This window comes from Salmo salar, chromosome 02 (assembly GCF_965601325.2).
Source record: "Salmo salar chromosome 02, fSalSal1, whole genome shotgun sequence".
Lineage (NCBI taxonomy): Eukaryota > Metazoa > Chordata > Actinopteri > Salmoniformes > Salmonidae > Salmo > Salmo salar.
Window position 1 is genome coordinate 65,062,399 of NC_138292.1, and position 19,571 is coordinate 65,081,969.

General features: G+C 41.9%; 3 protein-coding genes across 5 annotated transcripts; 2 read left to right on the forward strand and 1 right to left on the reverse strand.

The window, feature by feature from the left end:
* The first annotated feature begins 1,806 nt into the window (after positions 1-1,806).
* On the forward strand, positions 1,807-6,764 carry LOC106589400 (tartrate-resistant acid phosphatase type 5). 3 transcript variants are annotated; one of them, XM_014179344.3, is made up of 8 exons: positions 1,807-1,895; positions 2,758-2,848; positions 3,274-3,473; positions 3,673-3,797; positions 4,226-4,388; positions 4,673-4,855; positions 5,846-5,995; positions 6,218-6,764. In XM_014179344.3, the coding sequence occupies exons 2-8, from the start codon at positions 2,758-2,760 to the stop codon at positions 6,335-6,337; spliced, it is 1,032 nt and encodes a 343-aa protein (XP_014034819.3). In that variant the 5' UTR covers positions 1,807-1,895; the 3' UTR covers positions 6,338-6,764. The 3 variants fall into 3 exon arrangements, with proteins under 3 accessions (XP_014034819.3, XP_014034829.3, XP_014034808.3); XM_014179354.3 differs by lacking the exon at positions 1,807-1,895 and adding an exon at positions 2,434-2,559; XM_014179333.3 differs by lacking the exon at positions 1,807-1,895 and adding an exon at positions 2,446-2,536.
* A 4,663-nt stretch (positions 6,765-11,427) lies between these two features.
* LOC145862332 (uncharacterized) lies at positions 11,428-17,588 on the reverse strand. The gene is made up of 2 exons (XM_082965961.1): positions 17,312-17,588; positions 11,428-13,108 (listed from the first exon to the last, which is right to left on the reverse strand). The coding sequence occupies exons 1-2, from the start codon at positions 17,364-17,366 to the stop codon at positions 12,816-12,818; spliced, it is 348 nt and encodes a 115-aa protein (XP_082822087.1). The 5' UTR covers positions 17,367-17,588; the 3' UTR covers positions 11,428-12,815.
* On the forward strand, positions 16,765-19,412 carry LOC145862331 (synaptonemal complex central element protein 2). The gene is made up of 5 exons (XM_082965957.1): positions 16,765-17,075; positions 17,586-17,668; positions 17,778-17,899; positions 18,108-18,222; positions 18,811-19,412. Exons 2-5 carry the CDS (start codon positions 17,594-17,596, stop codon positions 19,006-19,008), a joined length of 510 nt encoding a protein of 169 aa, XP_082822083.1. The 5' UTR covers positions 16,765-17,075; positions 17,586-17,593; the 3' UTR covers positions 19,009-19,412.
* Positions 19,413-19,571: the final 159 nt, after the last annotated feature.

Below are 19,571 nucleotides of genomic sequence, written 5' to 3' on the forward strand. Positions count from 1 at the left end.
AGGGCCAACCGCACCAGCATATGGTCTCACAAGGGGTCTGAGGATCTCATCTCGGTACCTAATGGCAGTCAGGCTACCTCTGGCGAGTACATGGAGGGCTGTGCGGCCCCCCCAAAGAAATGCCACCCCACACCATGACTGACCCACCGCCAAACCGGTCATGCTGGAGGATGTTGCAGGCAGCAGAACGTTCTCCACGGCATCTCCAGACTGTCACGTGCTCAGTGTGAACCTGCTTTCATCTGTGAAGAGCACAGGGCGCCAGTGGCAAATGCCAAACGTCCTCACACTACGCTGACAGACACAGCAAACCTTCTTGCCACAGCTCGCATTGATGTGCCATCCTGGATGAGCTGCACTACCTGAGCCACTTGTGTGGGTTGTAGACTCCGTCTCATGCTACCACTAGAGTGAAAGCACCGCCAGCATTCAAAGTGACCAAAACATCAGCCAGGAAGCATAGGAACTGAGAAGTGGTCTGTGGTTACCACCTGCAGAACCACTCCTTTATTGGGGGTGTCTTGCTAATTGCCTATAATTTCCACCTGTTGTCTATTCCATTTGCACAACAGCATGTGAAATGTATTGTCAATCAGTGTTGCTTCCTAAGTGGACAGTTTGATTTCACAGAAGTGTGATTGACTTGGAGTTACATTGTGTTGTTTAAGTGTTCCCTTTATTTTTTTGAGCAGTATATATATATATGTGTATATATATGTATGTGTATATATATATATGTATGTGTGTGTATATATATGTATGTGTGTGTGTATATATATATCTATATATATATATATATGTGTGTGTATATATATGTATGTGTGTGTGTATATATATATATCTATATATATATATATGTATATATGTGTATATATATGTATATATATATATATGTATGTATATATATATATATATATATATAGTGTGTGTGTGTGTGTGTGTATATAGGTGTGTATATATATATGTGTACTTTTTGTTACTACATGATTCCATATGTATTATTTCATAGTTTTGATGTCTTCACTATTATTCTGCAATGTAAAAATAAAGAATACCCTGGAATTTGTAGGTGTGTCCAAACACATTAGCTAGAATGGTCCCACCTGATCTTGCCTCCTCCCTTCCCTTTTTGAAGACATTTATTTTCATTGTTAGAGCGGCCAATTGAGTATCTGGTCAATATAATGGATAATCTGTGGTTTGACACGTGTACTGTTAGATCATTGATGTGCAGCTCCTTTGACCTCTGGACCTCTCAGGTCATGTTTCTGAGAATCTGCCCATACATTGACAGATGAGTGAATATGGCAAGGTCACACAATGCTGCTAGGTGGGGTCATAGAGGTAAATGTACAGTAGTAATTTATAAGCACTGATAAGTAAACAACTTTTTTTTTGCAAACATGATGGGGGGGCATTCCAAGAAAAGGAAGAAGACCCCTTGCTCAAAAGCAATCCATCAAGCCTTCAAGATACTGTTGAGAGGATACAGGGAGAGAGAGAGAGAGAGCAAACGAAGGAGAGAAAAATAAGAAGTTTGAGAGACAGAAAAGGAGAAAAGCTGATTAACACTGAGGTGGAAAATGTGGAGTCTGACCATTAGCTTTTATAACCAATGTCAGTCACATGCTGCTAGCACTCCTTCTCTGGTCCCAAGACTGACTCGGGGCCAAGGCTGTGAACAACTGTCATGCTCCAGTGGCATGGTTGTAGTCTGGGGTTGATCACAGACTGGCCTGGGGTTGTGGGTGGGGCTTTGGGGTGGGGTGGGGCTGGCCTGGGGTTACCTTGGTTCTATCAGGACAGACAGACAGGAGCTGATCAAAGAGGAGTGGAGACTGAATAGACAGACGAGTGTTGGCCTGGCTGCAGTAGGACACCTCACTACCATCACAGTGAGTGGATTTACATGACATTCTTATCAACCTGTAGGTTTTCAGTGTAGGAGAAACAGCACTTTCAGGATTTCTTCATATTGAATACGGCTGGCTATTTGTTTTTTGCTAAATAGATCTGCATATTCTGATTTTACTCCATGTAAAGTTGACTGCTTTGTATCTGGGGTTTGGAGAAGCTGTTCTGTAGGTGAGATGTAGGTTATTTAAAACAGTTTGTTAGGTACAAAACTTATGCTATATTCATTCTTTGACACTTATAATGCAACGGGCATGAGAGGGATGAGATCACGAGTCATGACCCTTCCCTGGGTCATGGTTCGACAAGATACAGCTTATGTCAAATTGAGTTCAAAAGTTGAATTTGTAAGCATTTTAGCTAACCCTAACATTAACCTAATTATCCTAACCAGCTATGAATGGTCAACTCTGACAAGCTGTATTACATGCTGTATTACTATCTTCCCTGCCACAGTGGTACTAGAACTCTGATTGGCAACAGCGAGTCCCAGCTGGGATTGGTCAACTCAATAAACGATCAATAAGCTGCCATTTTGGACTTACAAGAAGTGGTGCTTGCTCTGGGGAAGACAGAGAATTGAGTCTGTCAACACATGATGCGAGAGCCTTTGTTACTTGTGGTAGTTTGTTTTCTTACTGCAATGTAAGGTTATTGCATGTGCTGAGTTGGCAGTGTTTGCATGTTTTAGTTTCAATCTGTAGTTTGTAGCATTTTCCCTGACAAAGCACAATCTGTAGTGCCATATCAGGCTATTCAGTTCTTCTGTAGTCCTAACATTGGACTTGGATTTTGTCAAATAAAACCAAAGCAAGTTATCATGAATTGTTTTTGTCCTTTTAGATGGCCCTTTCCCTGTTCACCCTCCTGCTGACTGCCGTCCCTGTGGTCCACTGCCTCCCCACTGCCTTCCAGGACCTGGAGCAAAGCAGCAGTATGTACATTTTCAACAGTGGTGGCTGGTGGGAGATGCTATAGGAGGACGGTCTCATGTAATGGCTGGAATGGAATAAATGGAATGGTATGAAACATATGGAAAACATGTTTGACTCAGTTCCATTGATTCCATTCCAGACATTACAATGAGCGCATCCTCCTATAGCACCTCCCACCAGTCTCCACTGCTTTTCAGTTATACTTCCACTGACACATGCCATTTGGCTACAAATCAATCTGTTATAGTAAGTTGTGTGTGTGTATATATACACTACATTTTCTGAGACGCTATGCGTTTGTTGGAGGATGTAATGGGTTTGATTCCTGCGTGGGCCTCATACACTTGAACTGTACATTTCTTTGGTTAAAAGTGTCTGTTAAATGGCTATAATACTACATGTATGGTGGTGGTTTCTCCCCCAGAGAACCAAACGTCCATCCGGTTCCTGGCTCTGGGGGACTGGGGTGGGGTGCCCTACCCTCCCTACATCACACCGGTGGAGAAGGCTACAGCCTGGGAGATGGGCAAGACAGCAGAGCAGATGGGTGCAGACTTTGTTCTGGCCCTGGGTGATAACTTCTACTACTCTGGAGTGAACAGTGCAGATTCTCCAAGATTCCAGGTCAGTTGTTAAGCAGAGTTACTCCAGCTGTACTCCAGCTATGGCAAAATGGATCAAATATCTTTACTTTCTTTGCTGTGAATGTTTTTCTGATCCTAATGGTTAGTTGCTGTGTCTGTGTTACGTCTTGAGGAATTTTAAATGTGTACGGTTTGCAAACAGAATGGGAATGTGGTTGTTTATCAATCTGCCCTCTCAGGATACCTTTGAGCGCGTGTACACGGCTGACTCTCTCAACATTCCCTGGTACATCCTGGCTGGAAACCACGACCATGCGGGCAACGTCAAGGCTCAGATCGACTACAGCCGCAAGTCTGACAGATGGTAAGAAACAGACACTTAGACCAGAGGAGAGACATTTCACTCGCTCCTCTTTTCTGGTTCATGAACTAAGCAGACAAGACCCAGCTGATAATGCATTGGTGCCTATGGGACAGCCACCCCTTTTTTTTCAATGGTAAACCACCTGAGTGGGACATCTTAATTTTTCCACTGTCTTTGCTTAGACCTTATGCAAGTCTTTGACAGTATAAAACCTTTAAAAGTTTTCCGTATCTCTGTTCATCATATATGTTGTATCATGCAGCAGAATCAGTCTTTTCACTGCATAATCCTAGTTTGCATCCCAAATGTCTAAAATAGTACACTGTTGGGATTAGGGTGCCATTCGGGATGCAGACTTTTCACTGAGCTGTTTCTATCTTAACCTTCATTGAGCAGTCTTCATTCATTGAGCCTCAATCCCCCCTCAGGCGGTTCCCTCACTACTACTACGAGCTGAACTTCCGTATCCCCAACACCAAGCGCACTCTGAGCATCATGATGCTGGATACAGTAATGCTGTGTGGTAACTCTGACGACTACGTTGATGAGAAGCCCCGCGGACCCCTCAGCACCATTGAGGCCAACCGACAGGTACACAGATTATTCTGGGCTTTGTTAAATAAAATGTTTTTGGCTTGAACTTTTAAAGTCACTTTAAGATTTGAGATTCTATTGACTTTCTTTGTTCCACTGACCCTGTCAACCTGACCATTGTTGCAACTGGATGTACTTTTTACACTTTTGTTATTCTTCTCTTGTCCTTATGGTTAATTAATTGCAACTGCTGACAAATTCTCCATCAGAAATTCAAAAAAACAATGTTGTAGAGGAAATTATCAATAACTAAGTCTTCATTTACTGTATCCACCTACCAGCTGACCTGGCTGAAACAGAGGATGGCCCAGTCCAAGGCTGACTTCCTGCTTGTGGCTGGTCACTACCCGGTGTGGTCAGTGTCTGAGCACGGCCCCACAGAGTGCCTCCTGAAGAGACTACGCCCACTTCTGGTCAAACACAAGGCCACCGCATACTTCTGTGGTCACGACCACAACCTGCAGGTTTGTGGAGGTTTTGAAACTTAATTTCGCATAGTCTTCTCCTAAACTACTAGTGGTGTAACCAACTATTCTATCAACCAGAGGGTTGCTGTTAGATAAAGGAAGGCCATATGGAAGATTGCTAAAGTGACATGCTAAAGTAAACATTCTCGATTTATTGATGGATAATGTTAAAACTCTTTCGGGATTGGTGACCCTTCCACGGGACAGTTGAGCTAACGTAGGCTAATGCGATTAACAAGAACATTTCCCAGGACATAGACATGTCTGATATTGCCAGAAAGCTTACATTTTTGTTAATCTAACTGCATTGTCCAATTTTACAGTAGCTATTACAGTGAAAGAATACCATGCTGTTTGAGGAGAGTGCACAATTTTGAACATGAAAAGTTATGAATAATTTTTTGCCACATTTGGACAGTCTTGATACAAAACTCTGAACATAAATGCAATGGTTCATTGGATCAGTCTAAAACTTTGCACATGCACTGCTGCCATCTAGTGACAAATCTAAATTTCACCTGGGCTGGAAAAATACATTATGGCCTTTCTTTTGCATTTCAATGATGAAGGTACAAAAAAATACAAAATGTTTTTTTTTTTTCTCCTTTGTATTATCTTTTACCAGGTCTATTATGTTCTCCTAGATTCCTTTCACATTTCCACAATCTTCAAAGTGTTTCCTTTCAAATGGTACCAATAATATGCATATCCTTGCTTCAGGGCCTGAGCTACAGGAAGTTTGATTTGGGTGTCATTTTAGGTGAAAAAAAAAAAAAAAAAAAAAAAAAGGGGTGGATCCTTAAGCGGTTTTTAAGTTGCATCATGGCATCGTTTGGAATGGCAAACTGTAGAAAAATGTTCAACACAATTAAAAAATATTTTCAGGTAGTGGCTCTATTTTAAAATGTTTGCGCTCTGCCAAACATGACCCTGACTTTTTTTTTTTTTTTAATGTCAATTTTCCCCCTCTCCCTATTCTCTCCTCAGTACCTGAAGGAGTCTGGTGTGGGCTATGTAGTGAGCGGTGCCGGTAACTTCCTGGACCCAGACACGCGTCACTGGCACCATGTCCCCAAAGACACCCTCAAGTTTTTTACAGGCCAGTTTTCTACCCTGGGAGGCTTTGTCCACGGAGAGGTCAGTCATAAATAGAATTGTCCATTCTAGCGTTTTATTGAATTGTCTTATCTGTATACTGTTTGTGGTTTTCATACTTGTAGACAGACTTTGGCTGTGTCACATGGCAGCCTATTCTCAATAGTCTCTGGTCAATAGTGCACTCCATGGGGAATAGGGTGCCATTTCAGACGTACATTTGCCTTTCCCTGAGTGGATCAATAAAGTTGTATTGTATTGAAGGTAACCAAGGACAAGATGACCCTCACCTTCATCCAGGCTAAAGGGACGTCTCTGTACCGCACTGTCTTGCCACGCAGGGACATCGACGATGACCAAAATGGCAGCGACGACAAGGATTAGCCCTAGTGGAAGAAATGACTAAATAAACGGTCACAATTGACGTGTGTGTGTATATATGACCTAGCCCTTAAATTAAGGACTACATTGATTTATTTTACAATATTTCTACTTTAGCAGTTCAATTCTGTCAAAGTACAATTTACTCAAATGTAGTCCTTCGTAAGGGCTAGATATTGACCATGTACAATAGGATGGATGGCTGAGGTGTGGATACAAGACTGGCAGTTATTATAGTGCATGTTTGATGGATGGATGACTTCAGGTTGCGATTTTAGAAAACAACCTTGGCATTAACTTTGGTGAAATTATAAGTTTGCCCGAATGTAGCATAAAGGAGAAAAATGTATTATAATGAAAGGATGTTGTTTTTTTAAAATTAAATGTAAAAAGAGATTGTGTTCATTTAAAGAATAAATAACCTTTTGGATTTGTTTTCCTGTAGTTTGTACATATTGATGCTAATCTGTTAGCTCTTTCAGGGTTTGCTATATTGATCATTGGGCCTCAGCATTAGCCCATTACAATGGCGTTGAAGGACCAAGTCATCTATTTATCCTTGTACATGCTGCCCTCTGGTGATTAGGCTATTTCACTGCACCGCTAGTTAAAAAACAGTGACGACTCGTATTCCAGTGTCCTAAATTAATTGACTCAAAGGCCAGGCTCTGACAAGGTGTTCACCTAAACCCAAACGTTATGATCAAATTGGTCTTAGTTGGACAGGTTGATGCCTACTCCACTTCTTTTCAAACATTTGCTCTATTTAGATGTAAAATACATTCCCCAGTCTCGCCATGACCCCCTGAACCCACTGGTTGTAGGGAGCAGACAGAGGTGGTCGTGTTGAAGTTAGGGTGAGTGCTGCTGACCATGCTCTTTTTAAAGATGGTGGGTAAATGATGTCCCGCTGACACTGTCTTAATATGGAACAAAATGGTCAGTTACAGTATGGGAGCACTTAAGGGGTGGCGCTCCCATACTGTAGGCACCAATGCATTAGCGTCTGGGTCTGGTCTGCTTTAGTTCATTGACTGCATATGAACCAGATAATGAGGGAGTAGGCTGTCTCTGGTTGTGCTGCTGACCTTGCACTTTTGTCCATTGGTGAGGAGAGCCTCTGGTCTGCTGTCAATAGAAGACCAGTAGGGATCAGGGCTGAATGGTGTTGGCACTGTCAAGACCCACCAATAGGATTGAACTCAAACACACCGTACCAGTATTGTCAATGCATGTTAATAAGTGGGGTAGTGTGAGGTAGCCTACAATACCTTGCCAACGTCTTATCCTTGGCCACATTGCACAATTCATTTGTTATTTACCAATGTATGCATGCAAATCATGATGTACACTAGAAAATACAAATTGTTAGAGTTTAAATACAAGCCAATTGTGTAGTAGCCAGGCAGGCCAGATCATCCGGTTGTAATCGTCACGGTACAGTAGGGAGCTGAGCTTAGTTGACCTGAGAGCAGGACAGGGACAGAACGGGATAGGGCCAGAGACTTACCGAGAACCGGTCATGTAGCCAGATGGCCGAGTCAGTCACACCATGGAACCAGGTCCTCTTAGTATGGGGTAAAAACCTTAAAGTGGAATTCCACTCCAAAATGATATATTTCTTTCCGTTAGTCTACTGTTGATTCAGTCCCAAAATGTTTTGCATGTCAGCAGTCAAGTTTAAACACCAAACAAGAGTTGAGTGATATTCCCAGTTAAGGGTCATGGGTAGGGTTGGTTACAACATTCTGTTTCAACTAACCTGAGACATCTGAATTGTTAATGTAATTAATGAATAGATACATTAATTACATATTTCTACCTGACTTTGTAGCCCTTAGATACTGTAGCATGTTTTTTGTACCTTTATTTAACTAGGCAAGTCAGTTAAGAACAAATTATTATTTACAATGACGGCCTAGGAACAGTGGGTTAACTGCCTTGTTCAGGGGCAGAACAACATATTTTTACCTTGTCGGCTCGGGGATTCGATCTTGCAACCTTTCGGTTACTAGTCCAAAGCGCTAACCACTAGGCTACCTGCCGCCCCTTACACTGTAGCACGTTTACATTATTAGGTACTGTAGAATGTTTACATTGTTAGACACTGTAGCATGCTTACATTATTAGGTACTGTAGCATGCTTACATTATTAGGTACTGTAGCATGTTTACATTATTAGGTACTGTAGCATGTTTACATTATTAAACACTGTAGCATGTTTACATTGTTAAGTACTGTAGCATGTTTACATTAGGTACTGTAGCATGCTTACATTATTAGGTACTGTAGCATGTTTACATTATTAGGTACTGTAGCATGTTTACATTATTAAACACTGTAGCATGTTTACATTGTTAAGTACTGTAGCATGTTTACATTAGGTACTGTAGCATGCTTACATTATTAGGTACTGTAGCATGTTTACATTATTAGGTACTGTAGCATGTTTACATTATTAAACACTGTAGCATGTTTACATTGTTAAGTACTGTAGCATGTTTACATTAGGTACTGTAGCATGCTTACATTATTAGGTACTGTAGCATGTTTACATTATTAGACACTGTAGCATGTTTACATTATTAGACACTAGCATGTTTACATTGTTAGACACTGTAGCATGCTTACATTATTAGGTACTATAGCATGTTTACATTATTAGATACAGTAGCAGGTTTACATTGTTAGGTACTGTAGCATGCTTACATTATTAGGTACTATAGCATGTTTACATTATTAGATACAGTAGCATGTTTACATTATTAGATACTGTGACATGTTTACTGCAACGCCATGAAACAATCTCTTCTAGCATTATGTTAACTGCAACATTATGAAGACATTTCATTACCCATATAGCTGAGGATGTCAAAAAACAATTGTCTACACACAATGTTCCCTCAAACCAGCTGTGCTTTTTGAATAATTTGTCAGTCACTGTCTCCCTACAATAGTTCAATCACAGCACAACTTTGCATGCACCATCACAGGTGTAGAAAAATGTGAATCCTCCAGTTTGGCCAAACCTGCCAGTCACAACAATGTCCCAAACTGCAGGGAGTGGTAATCCACTCATCACATGTTCCAATCCCAATCCGTTTTAGGATTATCCCAAAATGTAATCTACCGCACTGGTTATACTGTATCTCTACCTAACAGGCCTATTCTCCCACTGTGGACTGACATCAGGGCCTGATCTTTATTGGATAACCAAGTTAAAAATTACTTTTCCTTGTTTAAACACGTTTATGAGTGGTAAAAAATCCAGTAAGACTGTCTCTCGCACATTGACATTCTAGAAACTTTACATAAAAATTCTAGAATCAGTTCTAGAACATTCAAGTGGAACTCCAGCAGTGTCCCAGTTAGTCTGAGTCAGAACGACCTTTGCAGAGTCCTCATTAGTCCTGCATTAAGCCCTCTTTACCGGTGTGGAGCGATACCTACTCCCAACGCCAACGTGTCACTGCTGGGCTTATGCTTTTTATTAGGCCTAGATCTGCTCTTAATACGGCAGGTAGCTTCAGCCATGTGCTGACTGCCCAAGACAATATGAAATACCTCACCACCCCAAGAGGTCCTGCAGGTGTCATCTTTGATATTTTTTGTCAACTTACAAACATTCTCTCATATATAGTTTCCTATTAAAATGTGTACAGCGTAGTTGGTTTACATCCTCTGGTCATGGTCAAACATTTGAGTCAAGGTTTATAATCCAATTGACAGTAACACTAATAGTTTGATAGGTTTACCCTATATGAGGTTGAGCTTTGTCCTCCAAAGCTGGGGATGAAATTAACACAGTTGAACTTCTGTTCCGTCTCCATAGTAATAGTGTGATGTTCTGCCATCCTAACTGAGCTGCCAGAGAGGAAGGAAACAGCTGTTTTAATCACCATTGGTCACATCCCTGAACAGTTAGTTACCTTCCTCTCTGGCAGCTCAGTTAGGATGGCAGACTATGCCAGAGTTCAATCAATGGTTGAGATGGGAGAACACTGAGGATGGATCCATCAAGACTAACGTGACAATACTAGCTCATTTCCCGTTGGTACACTAAGCTGCTGTCCTGATAAGATCATTCCATAACAGCTGTCTGTGAGGTTCTGAGCTTCTGCCTCAGATTAAACTGCTCTCTGAGCCTCTAATTCCCTGGCTGAAAAGTAATAAAAGGAGTCTGTATTAGAGAGTGATAAGCTGCGTGTGTAATCTTTTCTCTTTAATCCCCCTCTTCTGCTCTCCCAATAAAGGAAGACAGGCACTTGAAAGACACGCACAGATGGGATGAGCGCAGTCGACATCAAGCTTGACGATAAAAGCTATAAAATAGCATAACAGTATCAAATCCTACATGCAATATCAGGTAACATCCAGCTTAAATAAGAATAGTTTGTTTTAAGTTGTGTAACGCTATACCTTTCTGGAAAACTACATCAATTATGGGACATAACTAGCCACAGGAAGCAACAGGATTGAAATATACTACACTGTACTTGAATTCTACTACTGTGTGCTTACCCTCTAGTATTTGTTTGCATAAGGTAGTGTGTTTCCACTTAGAATACTGTTTAGATAGGCCTATCCCAAACCTCTTCCTAGGCCACCTGTATGGGAATCACACAGACTCACCTTAACCTAACCTCACCCCTACTAACTGAATTAATTCAACCCTACTAGTTAATTAGTAAATCAACTAAGCTAATCCTGCTGCCTGGAAATAACCTTAGTATCAGGTGTTATCAAACAGAATAAATCTAATACCATATTCGCACGAACATATATTTACACAAAGTCCTCTTTTAGTTGAAGTTTTGAATGTTATCCCACACTCACTTTACCATAACTTTTGATCACAGGACGCTGGTGAGGGGAGGAGTGCTCATAATAATGGCTGGAATGGAAACTATATGGTCGATCCCATTCCATTCATTCTGTTCTAGCCATAGTTATGAGACCGTTCTCCCAAATTAAGATGCCTGCAGCTGCCTTTGCTTTTGACACCCGTATTGGTAAAGAAATAATAGACCACAGATATATAGGTCTACTGAACACTCAACATTAGATTCATTATAAAATACGCAAATGTGGCTGTTTTTCTGTGTTTATTGGTAGTTTTAATGTTTAAATGCTCGAGGAGGAAAAGTTACTAGTCTGGTGGTGTCAAAGAGAGGAAGGAAGTGTGGTGACTTGGCACAAATCCGATGGAAAGTTCACAGGGGAAGTCCGGCATCCCTCGCCTTGTCCCATCGCCATTAATACACAACTGTCAGTCAATCTTAAGCTATCCCCTCAAGCTTTAAAGAGGGATGATCGGTAACGCTTCCATCACTCCGTTTCCGTCATTGCACTGCTCCCACCAACTTTGGTTTTAAATCAGATCCCCCTTTGGTTAACCAGATGGTCCCATTGAGGTCAGAAGACCTCTTTGCCAAGGGAAACCTGGCCAAGTGAAACCTGGCCAAGTGAGGCAGTATCCCTGCCTGTTCAACTGGGGTTCCTTGATAGGAAAGATGTGAAGAATATGTCCACTTTGGCCAACTCCAGAAAAGGTCCGTCCATATACAATAAGCTTGACGGATATCTGTAACTCTCCAACCAAGTTGGTGAAATTACAAAAGCGTCAATCGATTGTGTGCAGTCCTACGATGTCCCGTGATTTTCTTTTCACCCGGTGAATACACAATGTGCCCAAAACATTCAAAAGTCTTTACTTTGCTCCTCTGACATTTTGGGATGGAATGTGTTGAGGCAAAACAATGAAGTTTGGTACTGTTAAAGGGATACTTCGAGATTTTGGCAATGAGGCCCTTTATCTACTTCCCCGAGTTAGATGAACTTGTGGATACCATTTATATGTCTGTGTCGAGTAAGAGTATGAAGGAAAATAGAGGTAGTTTCACAAGCCAATGCTAACTAGTGTTAGCGCAATGACTGGAAGTCTATGGGGATCTGCTAGCATGCTACAGGTTTGGTACAGCATAGAGATCTGCTAGCATGCTACAAGTTTGGTACTGAAAATGACATGAACCATATGAATAAATTAAGATGAACACCAGAATAACCGCTAATGGAATAGCTAACTAAATATGGTTTACCAGTACTGTATTAAAATGTACCTTTCTGACTGTAAGCCTACTGTCCTCAAAAGAACCATTAAAATGATTGTTATTGCACAGTGCCTTGAATGGCTTCAGATTATTCTAGACAATCCTCCATCTTCGATAAAGTAATTATTGCATCATCCCATGGGTGGTCCCTAGGCCTCTTGCTCTCTTTGTGGTTATTTCACCGTATCTTGTGGGTCAGTGCTTATATTTGTCCTATTTCACACATGTACAAGTGTGTGAATTGGAAAATGTGATTTTGCATATCCCACTTTCCCTGAGACACCCTCGGAGAATGGGGTCAAGGCCAGAGTTGGCCATTACTAGCGACATTTCGCTCATACCGCTAGGCTACCTGCCTCCAGTGGTCGGCCTTAGGCGTCCGACTCTCTAATCTCTCGGCCAGGTAGGGAATGGCTCAACGCAGGGCTGTTGACGCTGAGCGAGTGCGGGAAGAAAGAGGGTATGTGGGTTATGACATTCAGCAGCGGGCTGGCCAGAGGGCTCCCCTCGATGGGGGTCATGGGGATGATGACGTTGTCTGTGTCCCAGACGTGGAAGGCGTTGTGGTGGGAGTTGGTCATGATGGGGGGCATGTGGGAAGGACCGCAGGGCTTCAGGTCACCATCCTTCAGGGGGTCAGGTTCCACGGGACCCAGCAGGCAGTCTGTGTGGAGAGAGAGAGAAGTGGGGATAGATGGTGTGATTAGTAGCATAGAAATGAATGGTGGTTAGAGATATGACTCCTTTCTCCTAGGTTTCCCCAGTTCATAAAATGTAGGCTATTATCACATCCAAATCTTTCACAGAGGCCTGCTAAACAACAGAAACACAATGGGTACAACATGTCTTCAGCAGGCAGTCTGTGGATAGAGAGAGGTGGATGGTGTGATTTAGGGCCTACTTTGTACCTACTTAGGCCGATCATGCCTCAAGGAGCATAGGCTCTCCGCGGCGCTTCGGTGATTAGTAGGATAGAAACGAATGGGGGCCGGTATTACACAATCCCTCCTATACAGTAGATTCTCCCACAAAAGCATTACATTTGCTTTAAGTCACAATTGTTTTCCACAGAGATCTGATAACATAAAGTCAATGGGTCCAAAGTATCTTCTCTAAGAAATTCTGCAATTGCAATGATCTATTATATACTCCATTCTAGCCTACAGTGCTGATGAAGTTATACATAATCATGTGTGCAGTCAACATGTTAGTCTGAATCTCATTCCTTATCCCCTAGGTAACCCCCTCTAACCTTTCAACTGCTGTACAGTCAGAAACCTAATAGGTTAAAACATATCTCAAATGTACAATTATTCATCAATAGATTGATACACTCCAGTGTACACTACATACAGTATGTTCTTTCTACTTAAAACTCTGATCAGTATAGTACTGTAACTTTAAACTAGAACACTATTACTAACACTATTACAGTACAGGTTACCTATTAAACTAATCACAATCTCCAGTAACATTCCTTGTCCTTGAATTCCCCCCAAGAGATTAAGTATCTGCTATTTCCAGGGCCAGGTCCTTGATTTTCTTTAAAACTCTGATCTATATAGTACTGAGTACTGAGCGCAGGGACCCGTTAGGTTAATCCCAATCTCAAGTAACATCCCTTGTCCTTAAAGTCCCCCCCCCAACTACCTGCTATGTCCAGGGCCAGGTCCTTGATGAGGTGACCGACGATAGCGTAAGCCACAGCCACCACCACGACAGCTGCCATCAGCAGATATAGCATGGATTTAGGCAGCTGGATAATGTCCCTAGGAGGAGGCTTATATTCCTTATAGAGAATATCCTCATCATTAATAAATATTTGTATCAAATATCCTGCTTTGTCTGTTAAGTTTAAACTTTTCACGACATCCATGTTGGCGGTGTTCGTGGTGGTCCGCTGCTTTGTAATGCAGGATGTTTTCTGCGACGAGTTCCTTCACAACATCCACAAAGTTACTCCACAATGCCCCGAGGTTGTAGGATTCTCTTATCCAAGCCTTTCAATGAGTCAATGCTGCATGCAGACTTAAATACACAGAATAAGAAGTACATTAACTGACTGTGTATTCATTTCAACAAATGGACACAAAAGCTAATGTATGGCATATTATTCACTCAATATCATGAAAAGAAAATGAGTCATTGATAGAGACTGATTTCAAGTACCACCTCTAAACACAAATAGGCTGAGGGAAAAACATAAAACGCTCACCTTGGAATTTCAGTTATTCAATTGTAAAGTGAATGCTGTCCGCCAAAATCCTCAACTTTGATCATGTCTTCACAACCACCCGTTCTTTTATGTTTGATTATATTGGGATATGTGATCACGCATAACCCTTTGAAAAAGTGTTCCAGTGTTGCCTAGGTGAGCAAGCAGGGGAGGTTCTTTAGCAGGAGCGCTTGATCTAGCGTAGGTCGGAGAGCACGTGCGGTGGCCACTGTCCAGGGTGCTGAAGGCGCTCTGGCAGTACCCTCTGGTAACAGCGATGAGAGAATAGCGCACCGAGACAGGATTGGCAGATTACTGCGAGAGAACAAGAAACCTTGGGTAGTCCCGCCCCCTAATCCACTCCCCCATGATCAAACCAGAGGATCAGAACAGAAGTCAATGCAAAAGAAGGTAGTTTCGGTTGACAATCAGCTAATGTCTCGTGGACAGATGAAACGGCGAGAATCTGTCAAGGCTTACGTAGAATTGTGATTACGAGCAGCACTAGATTCCACGCTACAAAGTCAAAATTGGCTATATTTGCTTCCTTCCTTTGCACAAAGGTAATCCCCATGCCCCTCGGTTCTCCATTTGCCTTCACACGCACCTCCGCCATATGTACAAGTGTCCCTCAAAGCTGAGGGAGTGAAAATGATGTAGGGAGTACGGTAGGGACAAATTAGACTAGAGCTGGGACGATAAACCGAAAATGATTAACACCGACCATACCGATAACTTTATCGCAGCTATTTTGCAGATAACGTTCATTATGGTAAGTAGCCTTTACTAAAATGTGATGTTTGAAATGAAATGTTTGCTAATATGTGTGATTGTTAATGGGACAATGGCTACAACCATCAAATTAGTTGTAGTAGTTTAAAGGATGATAAAAAATAAAAACTGTGGTGCACATCGTTATAAACTTATTGTTCTATGTATCATTATCGCATCAATTTAGGCAATTTTTTGGCGATATGGATTTTTATCCATATTTCGCCCAGCTCTAAATTAGACCCTCCAATAACCACTTCGACCAGGCCAGCAACGCCACTGGCCTCAGAGCGAAGTGGAATCCCATAACAGGCTGACTACATCGCTCACGTCGCGTGCGCTCGCGTTACAAAATACATTTAGAAATCTATGTTATTCAATTATTGCACCCACACTGCTCGCTCGCACCAACAAGTGTCTGCGTTGCCAAGGGCTATAATAGAAGTCAGTTCTATTTCTGACGCAGATCGCGCTGCAAGTCCTGCCTCTCCCATCTCCTCATTGGTTTATAGAAGCAGGTACCCACGTACCATCTCCTCATTGGTTATACCCACGTGGGTGACTGAAAGACGAACGAAGTCAGTGGCAGTAATGCACCTAATTTATGAAAGTCAGTTCTATTAACATTTATTGAAAAAAGATGGATTTCACCAAACAAAGACAGGCATGCAACTACAGAGGACAAACATAAATACAAGGTAGGCGTTTCCTATTATTATTATTTTTTTATATTGACCTTGGGCGTATCGATGTAGTCGGAGCTAGATTCCACAAAGCCTGGTCTCTGCTCCACTCCGTTGTTGGAATCTACATAAACTTCCTTCACCATGGAGTGGAGTCCACTAGACCAGCGGTTCCCAAACTGTGGGGTGAGGGCTCAGCAGGGGGGAACTCAGTCTGGCTTTCAACTTACTCTGGAAAGTTGTAATAGTAGTCGCCTTGTCCTAAAGAGATTTACACGGTTATCAAAACGTCATTCCAGGGTAAGCCCGAGTGGCGCAGCAGTTTAAGGCACTGCATCTCAGTGCAAGAGGTTTCACTACAGTCTCTGGTTCGAATCCAGGCTGTATCACATCCGGACATAATTGGGAGTCCTATAGGGTGGTGCACAATTGGCCCAATGTTGTCTGGGGTAGGCCATCATTGTAAATAAGAATTTGTTCTTAACTGACTTGCCTAGTTAAATAGAGGTTCGATTTAAACAAAAATATTTAACCCTACACAAAACACAGCCCTTATTTTAAGTGTTTCTAAAATCCCCCATGGAAAAAAATGTATGGTGGAAAAACGATTGGAACCATTTCCGTGTTTGACTGCCAGGTTTTATGGGTATTAGGACTCATACTATGATACTCTATTCAGAAGTAAAACTGGAAATGTTTTACTTCATTCACTAGAGAATTTTACTTCTAGGTAACCTAGATTAACAATCAGCAGCATTGTATAATGTCCGACTGTGGTTGTGTTAACTCAAATCCAATGTTATTCCCTCAAAATAAATAGCTGACCCTGAAAGGCTCTCAATATTGCCCCACTAGCGCTCGAGGCTAATGTTAGTTAGCTATTTTCCCGGGAAACTAACAGGCGCTTAATTTGACATTCCATCTCAAAATCAAAGGCTTATTTTTCTTACACGACGCTTGTAGTAAGTAGCTAGCTATTTTTAAACATTATACTCAGAGAATTGTAAAAAGGTCGTACCATTATTAACTAGCTTGCAAGCCAGGATATAGTACCAAAACTAGCTAGCTAACGTTAGCTTGTAAACAAGCCGCATCGTCGTTGTAAGCGAGCTACGGGTTTGAATTAATGTAGTACTAGACAAAATGGCAGTACTAGACAAAATGCAATAACGTAAGCTAGCCAACTAGGTAATGTTACCTGTAGAAGCAGACTTTTCAAATAGCTGTCTTCTATAGGGCTCGTCGTTTTTCATTCCAGTGCAGTTAGTAAAGTGTTTCCTGTCCAACCTACTGTCACAGCTGGCTAGTTCATTTCTTATCCACCCGCTAACGTTACCTACCTAACGGTTAGTTAACGTTAGCTGAAACAGCGACCCCCACTGTTCTGTCATGCGAAGTGCATTGCCAGTGTAGCTCCAGATGTAAGGCGAAAGTCTGAACATTCACATTTATTTCTCATATGTAATCTGAAGATCTGCAAATGGATTCCTTTTTCTTTGACAAGCTGCCTTCCACCTCACAATCAACTCCTAAACCCAGACATGAGACTTCCCAGGTACAGCTATTGATTGACCTTTTCTGACATTATATACCTAGTTACAGTAGACAGTTAAATCGGATTTCGTTGATTCTAATAGTTCCGCTGTATGTTCTTGTGATTGCAGATGAATGTCTCCTGCCCCCAGGTGGACCCTGATGAAGGTCTTGGCACTGACCACGACTCAACCAGTGAGAGATCTTCATCCATGACCATGAGCACGGATGAGAGTCAGGAACACCAGATAAGGTATTGAAGTCCCTAGTCAAGACTCTTTATTCGTTCGTGAATAGTTCAAGTCCTACTCCGGTCTCCGTTTCAGCTCATTTATCGCGCGATTTGGGGACACATAGTAAAGGAAGAAACTCAAAGGAAAGTCACGTCATCTGTGGAAAGTCAACCAATGCCATAATGTTGATTTAAGATGAATGAACTAAATGTACTTTCTTGCTTGAAGTTCCAGGATAGATGACATTGGCAAGAAGGTCCAGGACCTGGTTGGGAAGATAAACGACAGCCGCACCATGGACCAGACGATTATGGACAACTTTCAGGACAAGCTAGTGGAAAAGGTATGTAGCTAACTGCCAACATCACGGTTTATCAAACCACGTTTTATTGGTCGTGTATACATATTTAGCAGATGTTATTGCGGGTGTAGCAAAATGCTTATGTTCCTAGCTCCAACAGTGCAGTAATACCTAACAATACACGCAAATCCCCCAAATAAAAAAGGAATTAAGAAATGTAAAAATATTAGAACGAGCAATGGCAGAGTCCAGAATATAAATGTATATGATGGTGTGTAAAGGCATTATGGACAGTATATGAATAGAAAAGCTGTGTACAGCAGTAGTTATATAGGAAAAGCCTTGACTAGAATACAGTATATACATATGAAGTGGCTAAAACAGTATGTAAACATCATTAAAGTGACCAGTGTTCAATGACTATGTACATAGGGCATAGTTATCACACCAGTTGCTCAACAATTCAAAATGTACTTTCCCAATGTGTATTAACTTCAAGAAACCAAATGCACGTATAAATGGGTATGTTATATTTGTAGGCCGTTGTGTTGTACTACATTGTCATAGACTGTCCAACAGTTTCATTATAGTGTACTCTAGATACTATTCCATGTCAATGCTCTCCATCAGGTGGCTGAGATCTGCGGGCAGATGAAGGAGCACATGTACACTGTCTATGAGGAAAACAGCCATGCCATGCAGGCCACGCTCCAGGAGCTTACTCTGGTGCTGGAGAGCTGCAGTAGGCTCAACACTGAGCTCCACACCGTCTCCCAGGCCCTGGCAGGACTCAACAGGGGCCTGACTCTGCACCGGAGTAGTGAGTGACTACACTCTTAGAAATTAAGGGTTCCAAAGGGATACTTTGCCTGTCCCCATAGGAGAAACCTTCTTGGTTCCAGGTAGTAAGTACCCTTTTGGTTCCAGGTCGTACCCTTTTGGATTCCATAAAGAACCCTTTACACAGAGGGTTCTACATGAGAACCATTTTTGGTTTCCCTGTGGGGACAGCCGAAGAACCCTTTTGGAACCCTTTTTTCTAAGTGTAGTTTGCCAGCCTTTGGACAGCCATTGAGGACCCCACTGTACTGTGCCAGCCCCGTGCGGCGGTTGGTTATAGTATAACTGTGCTGGTTCAAGTGTTAACTAGCTGATTAAATATACTTACTCTGCAGTTTTAAGTCCGGTGCTTTTGTAAGTGCTGTTTTGGTTAATAAACCTGAGTGTGTTGTTACAAAGCCATGGCTCGCTTCTTTGTCATTTCAGTTAGTGTGATTGCGTGTCAATGGCTTTTTTGACCAGAATGTGAAAAAAAATCATTTGCAAATGAGTCCCTAATCCTATGACTATTTCGATATGGCAGATCACTGAATTGGAACATTCTCTGTCCT